Source organism: Tetrao urogallus, assembly GCF_951394365.1.
Source record: "Tetrao urogallus genome assembly, chromosome: 1".
Lineage (NCBI taxonomy): Eukaryota > Metazoa > Chordata > Aves > Galliformes > Phasianidae > Tetrao > Tetrao urogallus.
In genome coordinates this window covers 132,299,857-132,317,077 of record NC_136813.1, presented here as the reverse complement: position 1 = coordinate 132,317,077, position 17,221 = coordinate 132,299,857, and the positions used below count along the sequence as shown (strand labels likewise).

The 17,221-nt window shown below is 43.2% G+C and overlaps 1 protein-coding gene across 1 annotated transcript; it reads left to right on the top strand.

The window, feature by feature from the left end:
• Window positions 1-4,675: 4,675 nt before the first annotated feature.
• BPGM (bisphosphoglycerate mutase) lies at window positions 4,676-16,320 on the top strand (the record flags this gene model as incomplete). The annotated part of the gene is made up of 3 exons (XM_079540140.1): window positions 4,676-4,716; window positions 6,503-7,155; window positions 16,142-16,320. The coding sequence occupies 3 exons, from the start codon at window positions 4,676-4,678 to the stop codon at window positions 16,318-16,320; spliced, it is 873 nt and encodes a 290-aa protein (XP_079396266.1).
• Window positions 16,321-17,221: the final 901 nt, after the last annotated feature.

Sequence of the window (17,221 nt, the reverse complement as noted above, 5' to 3'; positions counted from 1 at the left end):
TGGTTGCTCTGCCGAGATGAGAGATCGTCCTGAGCTAGCTCTACTGTGATGTGTGGAGCTAGGTCTCCAGAGTGCCTCTGTGTTATGTTTGGCCCTGGTCTGCTGCCTGCATCCTTCTGTGAGTTCTGGAGTTTCTAGTAGCTTTCTGCACAGTAGAGCTGCAGTAATTGTGGTATAAATGAATCTTAGGGAGCAAATGATGTGGGGCGTTAGGAGACAAATAACTTTCCTTTGCTGGAATTGCAGGAGTTGTTCATTTGCATCTTTTTGGGACAGGGAAACAGGTAGTTTTCCCAACTCGTGCAAGGGATGTGTGCTCTGCTTTCTTCCAGCTCTGAAAGCAAATTATGATTAGTGTAACTATTTGCACTTGTGGTCTTTGTGTGTGAGCATTTGGTGTTTGTTCTCTTCCTGCAGGTAACTAACCGAGAGCTCCAGGTGCTCTGTGTGGAAAGAGTAGCTTTCAAGTCTCTGCTGGGAGTTGTGTAAGTTGTTCCTTTGCCATAGGGAAGGTGAGTAGGATTATTTCCATGTGTTGTTGCTCTGAGGCTTTTCATTTAAATGCTCTGTAAGTAGCCTGATATTTAAACAACCTTGTGACTGCCAGTTCTCTGTAAACTTGTTTCAGAGTGGTGGTTTTGCTTAGTTTTTTGTTTTCAAACTGGAGTTTATTGTCCTCAGATTATATTAGGTTTTAGGCCGAAGTACCCAAATAGGAGCATGTGTGAACAGGTGCACCTCTATTGTTGGATCTTGTTTTTTGCACTGGGTCTTAAGGTGGCCTTGTGAATGGCTTAATTTGTTCCTGTGGACAATTGTTGGTCTGAATAGCGGTCATCCTGTTGTGGAGCTGGTCAGTTTGCTAAGTAGTGGATTGTGGTGTGCAGTGTGGTTTCATGAGCTGTAGAAGTCCCTGGGTAACAGTGAGGTCAGAAGCTGCCAGTTCTCGCAAGAAATTGATGAGGCTTGGGTAGCCAACAGCAACCCTAGAAGAGGCGGCTCTGGGAAGTGCTAGTGATGGTAAACAGAAGAAGGGTGTGGCAGTTTGTGTATCCTGATTGTTTGCTGGAGTTTGTGTGGTTGTAGTTGCTGAGATGGGATGTTGGGTGCTCATGTTAAAGGCTGCAGCTCCAACTGTGTTGTCTCCTCCACCTACTGAACATGCCTGCAAAAGGTGTGCCCAGGTGGAGGACCTCTTGCAGCAGATAGCTGAGCTGCAAGAAGTGGTGATAAAACTGTGTGCTGTCAGGAAATACAGTGAGAGAGGCAGGTGGTTCCATGTGTGTTCTGCCATGAACTCACAGACAGAAACTTCCCCTCAAGACCAAATGGAAGACAGTGAAGTAGAAAACACAAATATAAGTTCTACAGCAAGGACCAGCACGAGGAGGAGGCTTTCTGTATTGTATAAGGTGCCCCAGAACTGCTGGACTGTGGATGAAGAATCTGGTGTGTCAGGGGAGAAGTAGGTGTTGACTAAGTCAGCTTGATCTGTTCCCCATATAATGACCTGTCCAAACAAGAAACAACAATGGGTGATAACAGTAGGGGACTTCATGCTGTGGGGATAAGAGGTGCCCTTTTGCTAACCTAGCCTGCTAGATTTTTTGATTTATACTTCAGGACTCTGGTAAATCTGATTTGCTGGGAACTGATGGGGTCTGTCTGTCAGAGGAGAGGAAGAGCATCAGTCTTGTCAAGCTGATGAAGAGAGCTTTAAACTAAAGCTGCTGAAATGGGATAACTTCAGTCCTCTGGACTGATTGGTTTGATTCCAATGCCAGCAGCAGGTGCCCAGGGCTGGGAGAGAGGTCAGAGGTCTTCAGGGAAACACCTGAGGAACAACACAAAGAAATTTCAGCTACTTCATCTGACAAAATAGTTTCATTGGGAACCCAGCTTGTGTGCCTATACACAAATCATATGACTTGGAAAAAAAAAGATTGGAAATCTTAGTTAAATCTCAGGGTTATGATATAAATGGCCTTAGTGAGACATGGTGGGATGACTCGTATACCTGCAGTGCTGGAATAGATCTTATTTGGGCTCTTCAAGAGTTAGGAAAGGAGCTGAGGTGGGTAGCCCTGTGTGCTAGGGAGTACTTTGACTGTGTGGAGCTGAGCAATGGTGATGAAAGGATTGAGTGTTTCAGAGTAAAAGCCAGTAAGGCTGATATTATAGTGAGGGCCTATCGTAGACCGTCCAGTCAAGATGGAAAGGAAGATGCAATGTTCTGTAAACAGATAGAAGTCTTATGATTGCTAGCCCTTGTTCTCATGACTGTTCTCATGTTCTCATGAAATGCAGTACAATGAAGAAGGTCTAGGGGATTCTTGGAATGTGTGGATGATGCAGGTGATGAGTGAGGTCACCTGTTGTTTGAGAACAAGGAAGGACTTGCAAATGAAGTGGTGGTTGGAGGCTATCTCAGGCGCAGTGATCATGAAATGATCTTTGGTGAAGAAAGATAGTTAGCAGAACTCTTGAACCAAATTTCTAGAGGGCAATTTTCAGCCGGTTTGGAGACCTGGTTGGCAGAAGTCTCTTGGAAGTGGTTCTGAAAGGTGAAGGAGTCCAGGGAAGCTGGACCTTTTTCAAGAAAGAAACTGTGGAAATGCAGAAGCAGGCGATCCCAAATGCACTGAAAGTCAAGCTGGTGGGAGGGAACTCTGGCCTAGCTGAATAGAAGTTATTTGGGAATTCAAGGTGGAAAGTTTTATGAACTGTAGAAGAAGGAGTGGGAAACTATAGAGCTGTTGTCAAGCTGTGCAGAGATGAAATTGTAAGGGCCAAAGCCCAGCTGGAATTCAATTTGACTAGTGCAGTTAAAGAAGATTAAGTGATTCTGTTAATATATCATCAGCAAAAGGAAGATTAAAGAGAATCTCAATTACTTATTGGATGTGAGAGGAAGTGCAGTGATGAAATATAAGGTTGGGATACTGAATGCATTTGTAGCCTTGGTATTTTTAAGGTCAATTGTTTGCAGGGTACCCAGTCCCCAGAGCTGGAATACTGACAGGGAGTGAAATGAAGTCCCTGTAATCCAAAGGGGTGACCTACTATATATTTGAATGTTCTTAAGCCTCCAGGTCTGGATGGGATTCCAACTGAAGGAGTTGCTGGAGGTGCTCACTCAAAGTATGTGTAGTAATTTACCATTGGTCCTGGGTTGCTGGAGAAGTCCCAGCTGACTGGATGTTGATGAATGTGACTCTGATCTGCAAGAATTCTGGGAAGAAGGATTCAGGATCCAGAGAATTGCAGGCCTGTCAGTCTGGCTTCAGTACCAGGGAAGGTTATGGAACAGATCATCTTGAATGCCATCACATGGCATGTGTGGGATAACAGTGATCAGAAGCAGTCAGTGTGGATTTAAGAAGAGCAGGTCTTGCCTGACTAACTTGATCTCGTTCCATGACAAGGTGACCTGTTTCATAGATGAGGTAAAGGCTCTGGGTGTTTACCTGGGTTGTAGTATAGTGTTGGGCACCATTTGCCACTGTATTCTCCTGGAGAAACTGTCTGCTCATGGCAGGTGTACAGGTTGCTGGGTGAAGAACTGACTGAATGGCCAGGCCCAAAGAATGAGTGGAATTAAAATCCAACTGGTGGCTGATCACCAGTGGTACTCACCAGAGATCAGTATGGGGGCTGATTTTTGTTTAATGCTCTTATCTCTTATCTGAATGGAGGGTACTGAGTGCATGTCAGCTTAGCTTGCAGTGTAAGGCAGGATTGTTGATCTGACTTGCAGAGGGGTCTGTGTAGGCTGGATAAAAGGACTGCACGCAAGCATGTGAAATTGAACAAGAGTAAGTGCCAGGTCCTGCATGGGTCTTAACTCCATGCAGTGGTATAGACTAGGGGAAGGTAGGTGGAAAATTGCCCCCAGCAAATGACCTGGGGTTGCTGATTGACAGCCAATGGAACATGAGCTAGTGGTGTGTTTGACTGAGAAAGCTGATTATATCCTGGCCTGCATCAGAAATAGTGTGGCCAGCAGGACAGGGCTAGTAACATTTTTCCCTTCTGTACTTGACACTTGAGTGACCACACCTTGAAGCGTTCAGTTCTGTGCTCCTCACTGCAAAGGAGCGTAGTAATGAGTTTGGATGTGTGCAGAGAAGCTGGTGAGAGGATCAGGAAATGAGATTTAATAAGGAGTGGTGAAGGAATCTAGGGGCTATTCATTTTGGAGAAGAGGAGGCTGAGACCTCATTCTTCTCTGCTCCTGGGAGAGAGAGGAGGGGGGATTAGAGAAGGTGAGGTGGCTGACTCTCAATGAGTTCTTTTCCCAGTCTATAGACATATCTGGCATTGCCCTGATCCAGGTGTAGCACTTTGCACTTGGCCTCATCAGGTTTATGTAAGTCCACTTTTCAAGCTTGTTCAGGTCCCTTTGGATGGCATCCCTTCACTTTGTTGCATCAGCTGCACCCCTCAGCTTAATGTCATCTGCAAACTTGCTGAGGGTACACTTGATCTCACTATCTAGGTCTTTGATAAAGATGGTAAAAGCACCAGTCCCATGACTGTTCCCTGGGGGACACCACTCATCATCAGCCTCCACCTGGACATAGAGATGCTGACTGTAATCTTCTGGCTGTGACCATCTGACCAATTCCTTACCCACTGAATAGTCCACACTTCTCTCTCCAATTTAGAGATAAGGATGTGGTGTGGAACCATATCAAAGGCTTTGCAGAAATCCAGGTGGATAACATCAGTTGCTCTTCCTTTGTCCACTGCTGCCGTACATCCACTGTAGGCTACCAGCTTGGTGAGGCATAGTCTGCCCTTGGTAAAGCTGTGCTTGCTATGTCAGATCACCTCATCTTGCATGTGCTTCCCAGACACAGAGGTGGAATATATACTCCTGAAAAGTCTTTGCTTTTAAATAAATGTCTGTTTTGTAGAAATGAATGCTGGTGTGGTGGATGCTTCCCAAAACCTGGAGTGTGTGGGTCTAAGCTGTACTACAGATCTCAGACTTAGGGAGACCAAATTTGAGACTCTTGGATTGAAACATCTCCAACTGATTTCAGATAATACAAGTTCCCATAAACATTTAAGTTCAGGAAATACTAAGTTCTATGTACAGAAATCAATCCTCAGACTGGTTTTGAGAGTAGACTCTTAGAGGTTGGAAAAGACCACTAGGATCATCTAGTCCAACTTTCTAATCTAGTACCCAGTGATAATACTGCAGTCTTCCAGTGAGGGCAGTGTTGTATTTTTTTCCCCTTTTTCTGTCCTATCCTGTATATTCTGTGGAATCTTGAGTCAGGGTGAACACGTGGGGCTTCCAGAACTGTAGTGCTCTTAGATGGGCTTCTCAGATGTCACACAGTTGACTAGAATATGTTTGGCTGCACTGGAAGAGTTGGAGTGTTTAGTCCAGAGCACACTGAGGACAACCCAGAGCTCATTTTCAATCTTCAACTGGAGAAGATAGATGCTGCCTAGACTTACAGGGGCATAGCTGTATTTAATGAATCAGAAAATATGCCATGTGTACCTACAGCAAAAATAGAAACATTAATCCTAGTTTATAAGAACAGAAAGGGAAAATAGCTTTAAAGTCAGGCAAGGGGACAAGATAATCTGTAAGACCAGTTCTGAACTCTATGAGATGAGTAGTTGTGCATTGCATTGCATCTCAGAATTGTTTTTGACATGCATGTGGAGGAATGGTGGTGGATGAGGAGGCAGTGGTTGTCTGAAGAAGAAACAAACAGATTGTCATAAGGAGGAGTAGGGGGAGAGTGTGAGGAAACAAATTAAAAAGAGTGTAATTATAGTCAGATTTCAGTTGATACAGCTAATAAAGTTCTGTGTATTGCAAATTCCAGTTCTGTGGGGGGTCTTTCTGATTGCTCTGACACAGACTCAGTTACTGTCTAGTGTCTGCATACCAGCAGAGGTAGTGTGGGCCTGGGCATCTCTTACAAGCTTGGGAGCTCCGTATCATAGAATCATAGAACAGCCTGGTTTGAAAAGGGCTGCACTGATCATTCAGTTTCAGCCTGGTTGCCAACGACCAGACCAGGCTGGCGATATCTTTACCTCTAATGCTGTAATGAGTTACCACTCAGAGTGAGGGCTGCTTCATGGTTGGGAACCACTGATTTGACTGAGGTTCTCCTTAAGCATTTAAAGGAGATCTGTAGACAGGAATAGCTTGCCCAAATTAGGGTTGGGCTGGATGATCTCCAGAGGTCCCTTCCAACCACTAGGACTCTGTAATTCTGTACCATCTACCACTAATTAATTGGTTAGGTGGGCTTGTCCCAGCCAGCTAGGTGAAAAATGATGTTTTCCATATGTTTGAGGATGGAAAGAAATTGAAATACAGGATACCTCTCAGGTGAAAACATATTTGGTAGACTCATGCTGCTTTGGTTGTTTTGATCCTGATAGCTGTCTGCTCTTTGCTGTCATAATGCATTACAGGTAGTAATATATGTGGGTTGTGTTCGTATGTCTCTTTTTTGCCCAGATGCCTCATTGTTAGATGCCAGACCAGTCATCTGTGCCAAGCTGCAACCAAAATGACTAAGTACAAGCTTGTGCTCCTGAGGCATGGGGAAGGAGCCTGGAACAAGGAGAATCGCTTCTGCAGCTGGGTGGATCAGAAACTGAGCAGTGATGGAATAAAGGAAGCTCAAAATTGTGGCCGACAGCTTAAAGCTCTGGGCTTCGAGTTTGACCTTGTCTTCACCTCTGTACTCAGGCGCTCCATCCAGACTGCATGGCTGGTCCTGGAAGAGATGGGCCAGGAATGGGTCCCCATGCAGAGTTCTTGGAGACTGAATGAACGCCACTATGGTGCATTGATTGGTCTCAACAGAGCCGAAATGGCTCTGAATCATGGAGAAGAGCAAGTGAAAATATGGAGAAGAAGCTATGATGTTACTCCACCTCCCATAACTGAATCACATCCCTACTATGAAGAGATATACAATGACCGTCGATACAAATGCTGTGATGTCTCTCAGGATAACCTTCCAAAGGCTGAAAGTCTAAAAGATGTGCTCGATAGACTCCTTCCCTATTGGAATGAAAAGATAGTGCCAGAACTCAAAAGTGGTAAAATGATCCTTATATCTGCTCATGGCAACAGCAGCAGGGCGCTGCTCAAGCATTTGGAAGGTAAGGCTCTTCCTCTTCATCATCTTCTTTTCTTAGCTGTGTGAAGTTTTGCATCTTGCTCTACAGCATGTGTTGCTCATCTGGCCAATGTAATGTTAAATGTCGGTGGCCTACAAAGAGAAATGCTGGAGCAGAAATCAAACAGTGGGGTAAAAAGGATGAGGAATGATCACTTGGCTTATTGTAGCCATTAGGAGCTCTATGTTCTTCATAAAAGAAACATAGAATGGCCTGTGTTGTAAAGGACCATCATATCATCTAGTTTCAGCCCCCCTGCTATGTGCAGGCTTGCCAACCACCAGACCAGGCTGCCCAGGCCCACATCCAGCCTGGCCTTGAATGTCTCCAGGGGTGAGGCATCCACATCCCCTTTGGGCAGCCTGTTTCAGTGAATAATATAGATAATATCTTTCCCAACTGATAAGCAGCTGTGGGTTGTCTGGGCTCTTCAGATTTGTGAATTTCACAGACTCCAGCCTTCTGAATCGCCTTGAAGGGTGAGGGACCAACAGCAGCAGTAGATGCTTTCCCTTTCTTTCCCTTAGCTTTCCAGTTTAAACAAGTGTATTCAAGCTGAATTTTCTAGTTAGTCTAGGTACAACCTCTTTCACTGTTTTATTTTTTAGCATCTACTCAGCTGTTTTGTCAGAAGAGTTGAAGTCACAATCTGTTTATTAAACAAACAATGCTGTAATGTGTAGAAGAATAAACTGTCTTGGGTTGTGGGAGACATTTGTGACTACATTTGAGGCTTTAATGCTGATTCTTTACTTAAAGAAGCTGCTGTGACATAGAGTTCTGTAGCGGGTAGGCGTTTGCTAAAGCTTTTGCTGTGTTATTTCCATACATAAAAAATGCCTACCAGTCAACAGCTGAGCTAGTTGGTTGATTATCTGGGACCTGGAAAAGGTGCAGCTTGCTGTTAAGTGCTATTTTTCCCTCCCACTTCTCTATAATGTCACAGCATCCAATACAAGCAATTCTGAACTAGAAGACAGGCTGCAGTAATTTCTTCATGAGTAGAACAGAATTTAGTGACTGCACATGTATGAGAGCAGCCTTAGAACCTTGTTAGATATACAGTTGCAAGACCAGATTGTGTCCACTCAGTTTTCCTAACTATAATCCTTTGTGTATTACCTCTATAGCTGTGACTGTCATGCATTCTTTGCATTCAGGACTGCTGGAACAGTCAGTGCTGCTGATGCTTTAGCAGGATTCAAAAGCCCAGAGAATGAGACACCTGGGTGGTTTCTGGAACCCCAGAGGCAATGACTCTGGGGTGTGGATTGCTTGGATGCAGGAGGAAGACTGGTTCAGCCAGTTCTACTGATTGTGGTCAGTGTGATCACAGAACCATTAAGTTTGGAAAAAGACCCTTAAGATCATCTAAGCCAACTGTCTGCCTTCCACCAATACTGCCCACGTTTCCAGGTGTTGAGCAGCTCCTGGGAGGCCACATGCACTGTGCTCACTGCAGAGTGGCCCATCTCTGCTTCCAGGTGGCCATTAAAAGCCAGCTCAGCATTTGGGAGCAGCTTGGCTAAAACCCATCTGCTCTGAAACAGTGGGGTTTGCTTGTTTCACATGATTCTTCTCTTAGGTTTGGAATAACAGGATTTTAAAGTGACTGTAGGCCCAGATCTTCTCATGATGTATTACCCAAAAGAATCCTCTCTGGCAATCTGGTGTGATGTACTGTGTGAGGATGTAACAGCAGCTTACCATCACCAGGCATTCAGAGACAAACCCTGCGTACTGCCCTGACTCCACTACTTCCTGCTCATGCAGCATAGGTTTTGTGAACATCATTTCATTCTTATCTACACCTTTCCTAATCTGAAAGCTTCCTGCAAAATGGTGTCACTAGTCCATGGAAATCAAAGGGCCTGCATATCTTTGCAGTTGTTCATTGCAGGCATAATCCTTTAAAGTAAAAGGGACAGAAGGGCAGAGGGATCCCCAATCACTGTGTCCTCTGCTAGCACCCTGGAAACTGAACCATGCTTGCTCAGCTCCTCTGGGAGTGGGGTGCTGCAACTTCTGTGGAAGCCCTGGGCTATGTTTTGTGCAGTTAGGCACCAGAGCTTGAGTGAACGGCATCATCAGCAGGTGATGGTCTCTGCTTTGAGATCAGTGAGAGCAGTATAAGCTGAAGTAGCTGCCAACATTATTTTTTTCTGAGATGGACTTGAGTTAGGTAGAATTCCTCAAGGGCTGTTGTCAGTGCCAGTGTAAATAAAACATCTGAACAAAGCAGTATTTCTGATATTACAGCCTGCATATTTTTTTTGCCCTTAACTCCAGTATATATCCATCTGGATAGAAGTGGTGCCTTGTCTGTAGTGGTGACTTTCTCTCTTTCTCTCCCAGAAGATTGTGGGCTGCTCTGGAACTGGACCTGATGTAAGAGTGCTCCAGGCTTGCTGGCCTGCTGTTGCTGTAGCACTTACTGTGAAGTGGGCTTTAATTTGTGTGAACTTTCTATGATATGCTTCATATGTGCTATACTTTAGAGTAGCATCTGGGCTCCTGTATCTCAACTGCAGCTGTGGTATTTCTGGCAGTGAGAAAAATGGGCTTCCAATGCCTTGAGCATTGTTCCTAATTGAGTAATTGGTTGTCTTACTACTAAGTTAATAATTGAAGCTGTAGCTCAAATTTTAAATGGCACTAAATGTTTTCATTGACTTGATCTGATGAAATAGCTTCAGTTTTTTTGGAATGAAACTTAGTGACTTTGCTCAAAATTTTCTCATGTTATCCTTGAAGTTCCTTTTTCAGAGACTTTTCTTTTGAAACAGGCCTGTGGTTCTCTGAATCTGAATGCTCTCCTTGTTGTTAATTGGTAAAAAGAGCTTGAATTATGGTGGTTTTCCACTTGCACACACACAAAAAAAAATCAGAGCAGCAGAATGTCGGGCTAACAAGGGTTTGATTGTAGGTTTGGATTTTGCTTTTCTCAGTGCTCGGAGTAGACCTCAACAGGACAAGTGTAGGATCTGTCTGTAGGATGTCACAGTTTGCATGAGATGATTTAGAAGTGGAACTGCAATAGTCCTGATGAAAACAGTGTTTAACCCAAACTGGATGGTGCTGTTGTGTGCTCAGATGAGAAACAGCAGCAGCTGAGAGCTTGCTCTTTTGTCCCTTTGTGCTGAGTTTTCAGAGCACTTTGCTTTGTTTGCAGGTGATCTATGCAGTGCACAACTAAAAGCTGGTAAAGCGAAAAATGGCTTTCACTTCATGCTGTTAGGGATGGAGAAGTTCTTCTAAACATTTTCTTCCTCTACTGACAGCTGTCTGTTTGCCAGTGGGAGTGTCTTGTTAGATGTCAGTGGCTGTTTTTGTTCAGTGACACTGCTAGCACTGACTGACCTGTACTTGCCTTTTACACAGTGCATTTTTCTTTCGCGATGTACCATGTCTTAGCACTGAAAGCACTGGCAACAAGAAGTTAGTGAGAGCATGTAAAATAAGTGTCAGACTTGTTCTGTTGACATCACTCTGAGACTTCCTATTGATTGTGAAAATACCAGTTCCTAGAATCTACTAAATAAGCTTCTTGGATGCATGGTCTATGTGCAGGTGATTCTTTCAAGTTATTTTATTTGATACTTCTGAGACCCTCTTAGCAGACTCTGCTTGCGAAGACAGCATTAGTGTAAAAGCTGTATCCAGCTTGCCTTGTTGGACAGTAGTATAATGGGTGCTGTGCTGTCTTTTGGCTCAATTTTTCTTCCATTCTGACTACTTATCTCTGAGGTTGGTATTAAGTACCTCCAGATGAGGTCCTGGAGAAGACCTACTTGTTGCATTCCCTTCCTGCTGAAATGATGCCATCTTTTATATATGGTGTGGTGGTCACTGAGCCTTGTCATGCAATTATTCAGGGAAAAAAAGTTGCTCAGGAGGGCAGGGGTTATCTATCTGAAGAAAGATGTGGTGTCCCACACCTTGGGCTTGGCTGCTTGAGGTCACAGATGGGGCAGTTCTGCAACTGTGCTTTTGGGCAGGATGGTGAGTGGGAAGATGAGCAGAGAGAGCGCTGCCCTCAAGGACTTTTCTTTTTGCTCTACTGTGGGTCCATTAGTTTAAGTGCTGGAGCTGTGCATTGTGATTCCTGGGGCAAGCTTGAGTCCTCTGGAGGACTACCTAGTAAGATTATTTTGCTGGTGTTTGCAGGCTGATATTCTTAAGGAAATGCTACTTACATGATTGTGGTGTCTGATGGCAGTTAAGAGAAATCAGCTTGAGATGATCCATCAGTTCTGCTGAAAGATGTACTTGCATCCTCCTCTAACTCATCCTATTCTGTTTTTCTGCTGTTTTTCTTGAGCTTGAGCCTTTGTATGAGCAAACTTGGCTTCTTCATTGCTGAAAACAGCAAGAAATAGGTTCATGACTGTGGAAATACAGCCTGAATCTCTGCTGAAGACCTGGGCATTTTTCACCCTAGTTGTATAGGAGACAGCTAATGCTGGTAGCAGCAGATCTGATGTCTCTTTCAGTGCATTAAATCTTCAGGAGTTCATGGCAGGCTGTGATTTCTTGGCTGCATCAGAGTACTTTAGATTCATGGTTTGTTTTCCTACACAATCTCATTTGGGCCTCAGTAATGACCACTGTAAAATTCAGGCCATGATCGAGGTCAGTTTATGTAATGACACAGGAGGAAAGCTTGGCAGGCATAAGGGTGAAACAGATGTAGATGATAATATGCTGCAGCTGTGGCAGTAGCCCACCCGTCTTCCTTCTTGCCTTCAAATCTGCACAGTGAGATTAAATGCTGTGGAGTTCAAGAGCCAAGTTATGACACTTTGCCTATTTCTATTTTACTGAAGCAGGTCCTCTGCCAGCTTGCAAGCAGCTGGTATCCATTTAAGGAGGGCAGAATCTGGTCCTGGGTGTTTAACTTAATGAAAATACTGATGCTTTAGTCTGAGTTTGCAGGAGGGATACAAGGAACTGATTTGGATCCCAACTACAGAGCGGCAGTTCTAGATGGATGCCTTTGTGGCTGAATTTAGGCATATGATTGTGTATGTTCTGTGAGATGAATCATGTGGCTTCAAGTGTAGTTAACATGCAAGGGAGGAGGGGTGTAGCTATTCTCAGTAGCTGTTCACAGGATGGCTGAAGTTGGTGTGTTGCCCTCTGGGTCCATCTGGTCCAAGCTGTACTCAAATGGGCACCCAGAGCCCATGTCCAGGTGGCCTTTGAAGACTTCCAAGGAAGAGACTGTGCAGCATCTCTGGACTACCTGGGCCAGTGCTCCACACAGCATGGAAGTGCTGCCTTGTATTCAGGGGGATCTTACCATGTGCTCCCCTTTGTGCCCACTGCATCTTGTCCTGGGGCTGGGTATCGCTGAAAGGAGCCTGGTTCTGTCTCTGCACCTTCCCTTCAGGTATTCATAGACATTTAAGATTTCTCTGAGCCTTCTGGTTCTCAAGGCTGTAGTCCTGGCTCTTCCCTCCTTTCATTAGAATAGAGATAAAATGCTTCAGCCCCTCAACTATTTGCTGCCCTTTGTTGGATTCTTTCCAATATGTCCATGATGCAAGATTATAGGTGAAGCCTCATCACCTGAGTAGAGGGGAAGGATCACCTCTTGACCTGCTGGCAATGCTTTGCCTAATGCAGTCCAGGAGCTCTCTTAGCATCAAGAACACATTGCTGGTTTATGCTCAACTTGGTGTCCACCAGGACCATGATTCCTTTCTGTAGAGCTGCTTCCTAGCTTGGTGCCCCCCATCATGTCCTGGTTCCTGGGGCTGTTTCTCCACAAGTGCAGGATTTTGCATTTCATGTTGAACTTGACGAAGTTCCTGTTAACCTGTTTCTCCAGCCTGTTTGAGATCCCTCTGGGTGGCTTCAAGGCCTTTTGGTGTATCAGCCACTCCTCCCAGTTTCCTCACTTCCAGGACAAGTGAGGTTATGCTCTGCTCCATCATCTAGATCGCTGATGATAGGCAGGCCTGGAGCCAGCTCCTGGGATACACTGACCTTCAGTTTGTCCTTAGATCATTGATTGCCACCCTCAAGGCTCAGCTATACAGCCAGTTTTCAATCAAGAATTTAATCCAGCTCTTCAGAATGTGTTCCTCAGACTGTAAAAACAGAAGGAAAACTGAAGAACAGGTAAGAGGGAAGAGAAGCTGAACCAACTCTTGCAACAATTGGCTTTGTTCATAATTAATAGGGTTTGCCTGTTTAGGACTTCACAGAGTGCAAGTATTTCAGAGCATTTAATGGGCTACCACAGGTGAATTTTTCAAGCTTGTAGAGTGTTGTGGAGAAATGTAATGAATCTGATCAGTTAATCCTAAAAAATTGTCTACTAGTGAAAGTCTCCTCATTGTATATTTCACACCTTAAAAAAAGCCTGTGATTGATCATTCAGTTCAATTAAATGAAGCGTGAGTTGGAAAAGAATTCTGAATATGACTTTGAAAGCATTTTCTTCTCTAAATTCTGTAAGATTCTTATGATGATCATGTATCTAATTGCTTCCTACTGTACAGCTGCTATTAAGGAACAGGTGCTTAAGAGATTAACATGGGAAGTATCTGCTTAAAGAATGGGTTGACTGGTTTTGTATTCTGAAGAAGGCACTCTGAATGCTTTGGCAGTGTGTGTTCTTATAATTTTAAGTAGGCAGGACTTTTAGTTTTAAACCTGGGAAAGACTGATGCTAGCAACCTAGTACCCTTCTTCCCATATGAAATGTAATGTGGTTGTGACACAGTCCAGGTCAGATGAAGTGCAAGAAAAGGTCACTGTGCTATAGTTACAGCTCATGAAGTAACTGGATAGCAGCTTAGCTTGCTCTTGGAATGGCCAGAATGGTAAGAAGTGATCTCTTTACTGTCTTCCTGGACTGTTAAGGAGTGTTCTCTGGGTATTTTTCCTGCAACTGAGGAGTTTGTGTGGCAGGTGTGATCAACATTTTGTTTCCTGAAGAAAAACACTCCATAAATACAAATTCAAAGGAGAAAACTAAGTGCTTGCCTCAACTTGTTTATCCCAGGCTGTACTCCTCCTGCTTTGTACATCAACATGAGTTGACATTGGTGTGGTCACTGTGTTCTGTAGCAAGGGTAAAACATCTCAGAAACCATGTAGCAGCAACTACTTCTTTAATCCAGCTTTAGAAAAAACCTTTAAATATCCTGCCTGCTGACCACATTCTGTGGTTTGCTTAAGTTCTCCTGTGTGACTTCATCTGTTTTGTTTAAATCTGTATGGTTTAGTCTGGGAGGCTGAATTTGAGAGCTGGGCAGAACAATTCCTAGGGCCAAGTTCCCTGTGGGTGCATGGTGACATTTGAATGATGAAATCTGTGTTTAAGAATCCTGAAAATAAGGACTTGGACAGCTTGGCTGCTTGTTGTGCAAACCAGAGTTCTTGAGAAAAATGTTTGCGCCCTGGTGAACAGATTCTATTTTCCCCATGGACTTCTGTGTAGCTCTAAAACTTGATAGGCTCCTTAAGTGCTTTTATGTAGGTCTGTGATTCTACTCGTAGATGAATTATTCACCCTTTAATATAGAGATTGATTAACTGGCAGGGTGTGTGACTTTTTTGTACTGATAGCTCAATACAAAATAGGTATATACATCCTTGCAAGGGTTTATCTGTTTTTCTTGCTCCTTTCTGAAATGAAGTGCTGATTTGCAGCTAAACTGATTACTCAGTCCAACCAAAACAGGAATAGGTCACTACAAAAGTTTTGTTTGTGTAGTCTCATAGCAGCAGCATAAAATTATTGTCACCTCATGATTACTTTTGTTTTTTGACCTGATGTCATACTGCTGTGGCTGAGTGGTGAGACTTCATTTTTCTGTGTGTGTTGGCTCCACTTTTCCTCCTTGATGTGAAAATCACTGGTAAGCTTACACTCCTGTTCTGAGAGCCACCTGTTTTGTTAGCTGGCTTGAGAGAATTTCCTTGTTTTTTAGTCTAGTTCATATGGTGTCGTAGTTTTAGAAGCTTGATAGTGCACTTTTTCTAAGTATGAGTTATTGAAGCTGCTCTGTTTCACAACAGCAGACTTTCACTTTGGGAAATAATCTTTAATCATTGCTTCTTAACTGCAGATATATAGAGCTTATGCAGAAGCTTTGCTTAAATCTTGGCCTCAAAGTTCAATTGGACATCTGTAGAATTTTGTTTCATGTAAACATAACCAGCCATTTTGCTGAGCTTAGAGCCCCGGAGTACTTTAAACAGGTAAAATTTTCTCCATAGGTACACCTTAATAAAGTAGAAAATGCAGGAAAACACTCTAAGTTGTATAGACTGACTTTTTGGCTTTTCTTTGCGTTTTTCTCAATTGAATGTAGGGATGAGTATCCTGTATATAATTCTGGGGCTTGTACTGAAGACAAGATGTCTTAAACTTCTTTTTAGGAATCAGCTGTGGGAAGCCAGTGTTCTTTACTTGCTTGCAACTATCTTAAAAATCAGTAGTTACAAGGAGTTGCATTAAAAAAAAAAAAAAAAAAAAAAAAACTTAAGAGGGAAAAAAAATAACCTTAATATCCTGTATCTTTAAAGAGGATGTTTGTATTGATTGCTTATCTGAGGCCTCTTTATGTTGGGATAATACACATTGACTCTAATCCTCTTGAATTTTGTGTGTATGATTTGGGAAGATGTAGAAAATCTATGCTTAAAGTGTCCCGTATTTAAAAAAAGTATACAGGGCAATTTTTCCCTCTACAGTTCATGCGTATACCAAGAATGAAGAAATTGTCTTCAGGTTGTTGGAAATTCCCTCCTGTAGTTGTTCTTAGAACACTAACCAAGCTGTGGTCTAGTTGGGAATGGAAATTGATCCTTGAGTAGCTGCTACTGCTGAAGGAGGCTGGAATTATGTTCTTAAATGCTTTAAGACCGGATAATGTCAGAAATGAGGCTGAGCAAATAAGCAGTTAGGAAGTTATTGATTGCTGTAACTCTGGGTTTTTGTCTTTGGCAGGTATCTCCGACGAGGACATCATGAATGTTACTCTCCCCACTGGTGTGCCCGTACTTCTTGAACTCGATGAGAATCTGCATCCTCTGGGCCCTCACCAGTTTCTGGGTGATCAGGAAGCTATCCAAGCTGCCATCAAAAAAGTGGAAGATCAAGGGAAAGTAAAATCTGCTGAGAAGTAGAGTCGTGAAAGTTACTTTTGACGTGTGTGTGGGGTAGTTAAGTGATTTATTTATGACTGCTAGGTTGCACTGTGTGAAAATCTCAATTTCAAGCACTAAGTAATCAGAAGGGACAGTTGTTGAATCCGTTTGTGGTGAACCCTCTGCCTTTCAAAAACTGGAATTCAAATCTCAGCGTGAGATTATGGATACGCAAAAGGAAATACCATCATTCAGGTAATGGGAACTTGCAGGGCAGTCTCACTCAGGTCTAGGTTTGATGATGGTTCAGGAGTGGAAATAGAGGGGTATGTTATTGCCATCTACTAGACCTGATCTGTTAGTGGGGAAGAAAGCACTGTACAGCACCATCTTACTGGACTACTAAGTCCAGGTTGTTACAGGTACTAACAATGTTATTCACTGACAGAATGACATGATTCTTCTTCCAATTGCCATGCCAACTTTTTTTCTGTATAAATTCTTTCAGTCTTTCCAAACATGTTCTATTTTACACTCTTCTTTCTCTTATTTAAAGGTTCCCCAAGGCCAGTTCATGGTCCAGGGGTGAATTTTATAGAGATGCTTGGACTGTTAGAGCTACTGCAATCTTTTATTATGCCATCATTCAATTTTTAAGGAATCTAGAAGATATCCTTCTTCCTGCACCATCTTTGCAAAACATTGCACAACTGTGTTTTGTTGGTTTGCAATAATGGGATTTAACTCAAACTTTAACTGCAAATTAAGCACAAGTTTTCCTGCTTAATTTTTAAATTATATCTTAGCCCCAGTAAGCAACCTTAACAGTTCTGGAACATAAATAACATGTTACTAGAGACTTGAGAAACTTGTTAGAATTGTTTCTTTTTTTCCTCAGTGAAACTGGAAATACAAAGCCCTTCTCTAAGCTTTTCTGAGT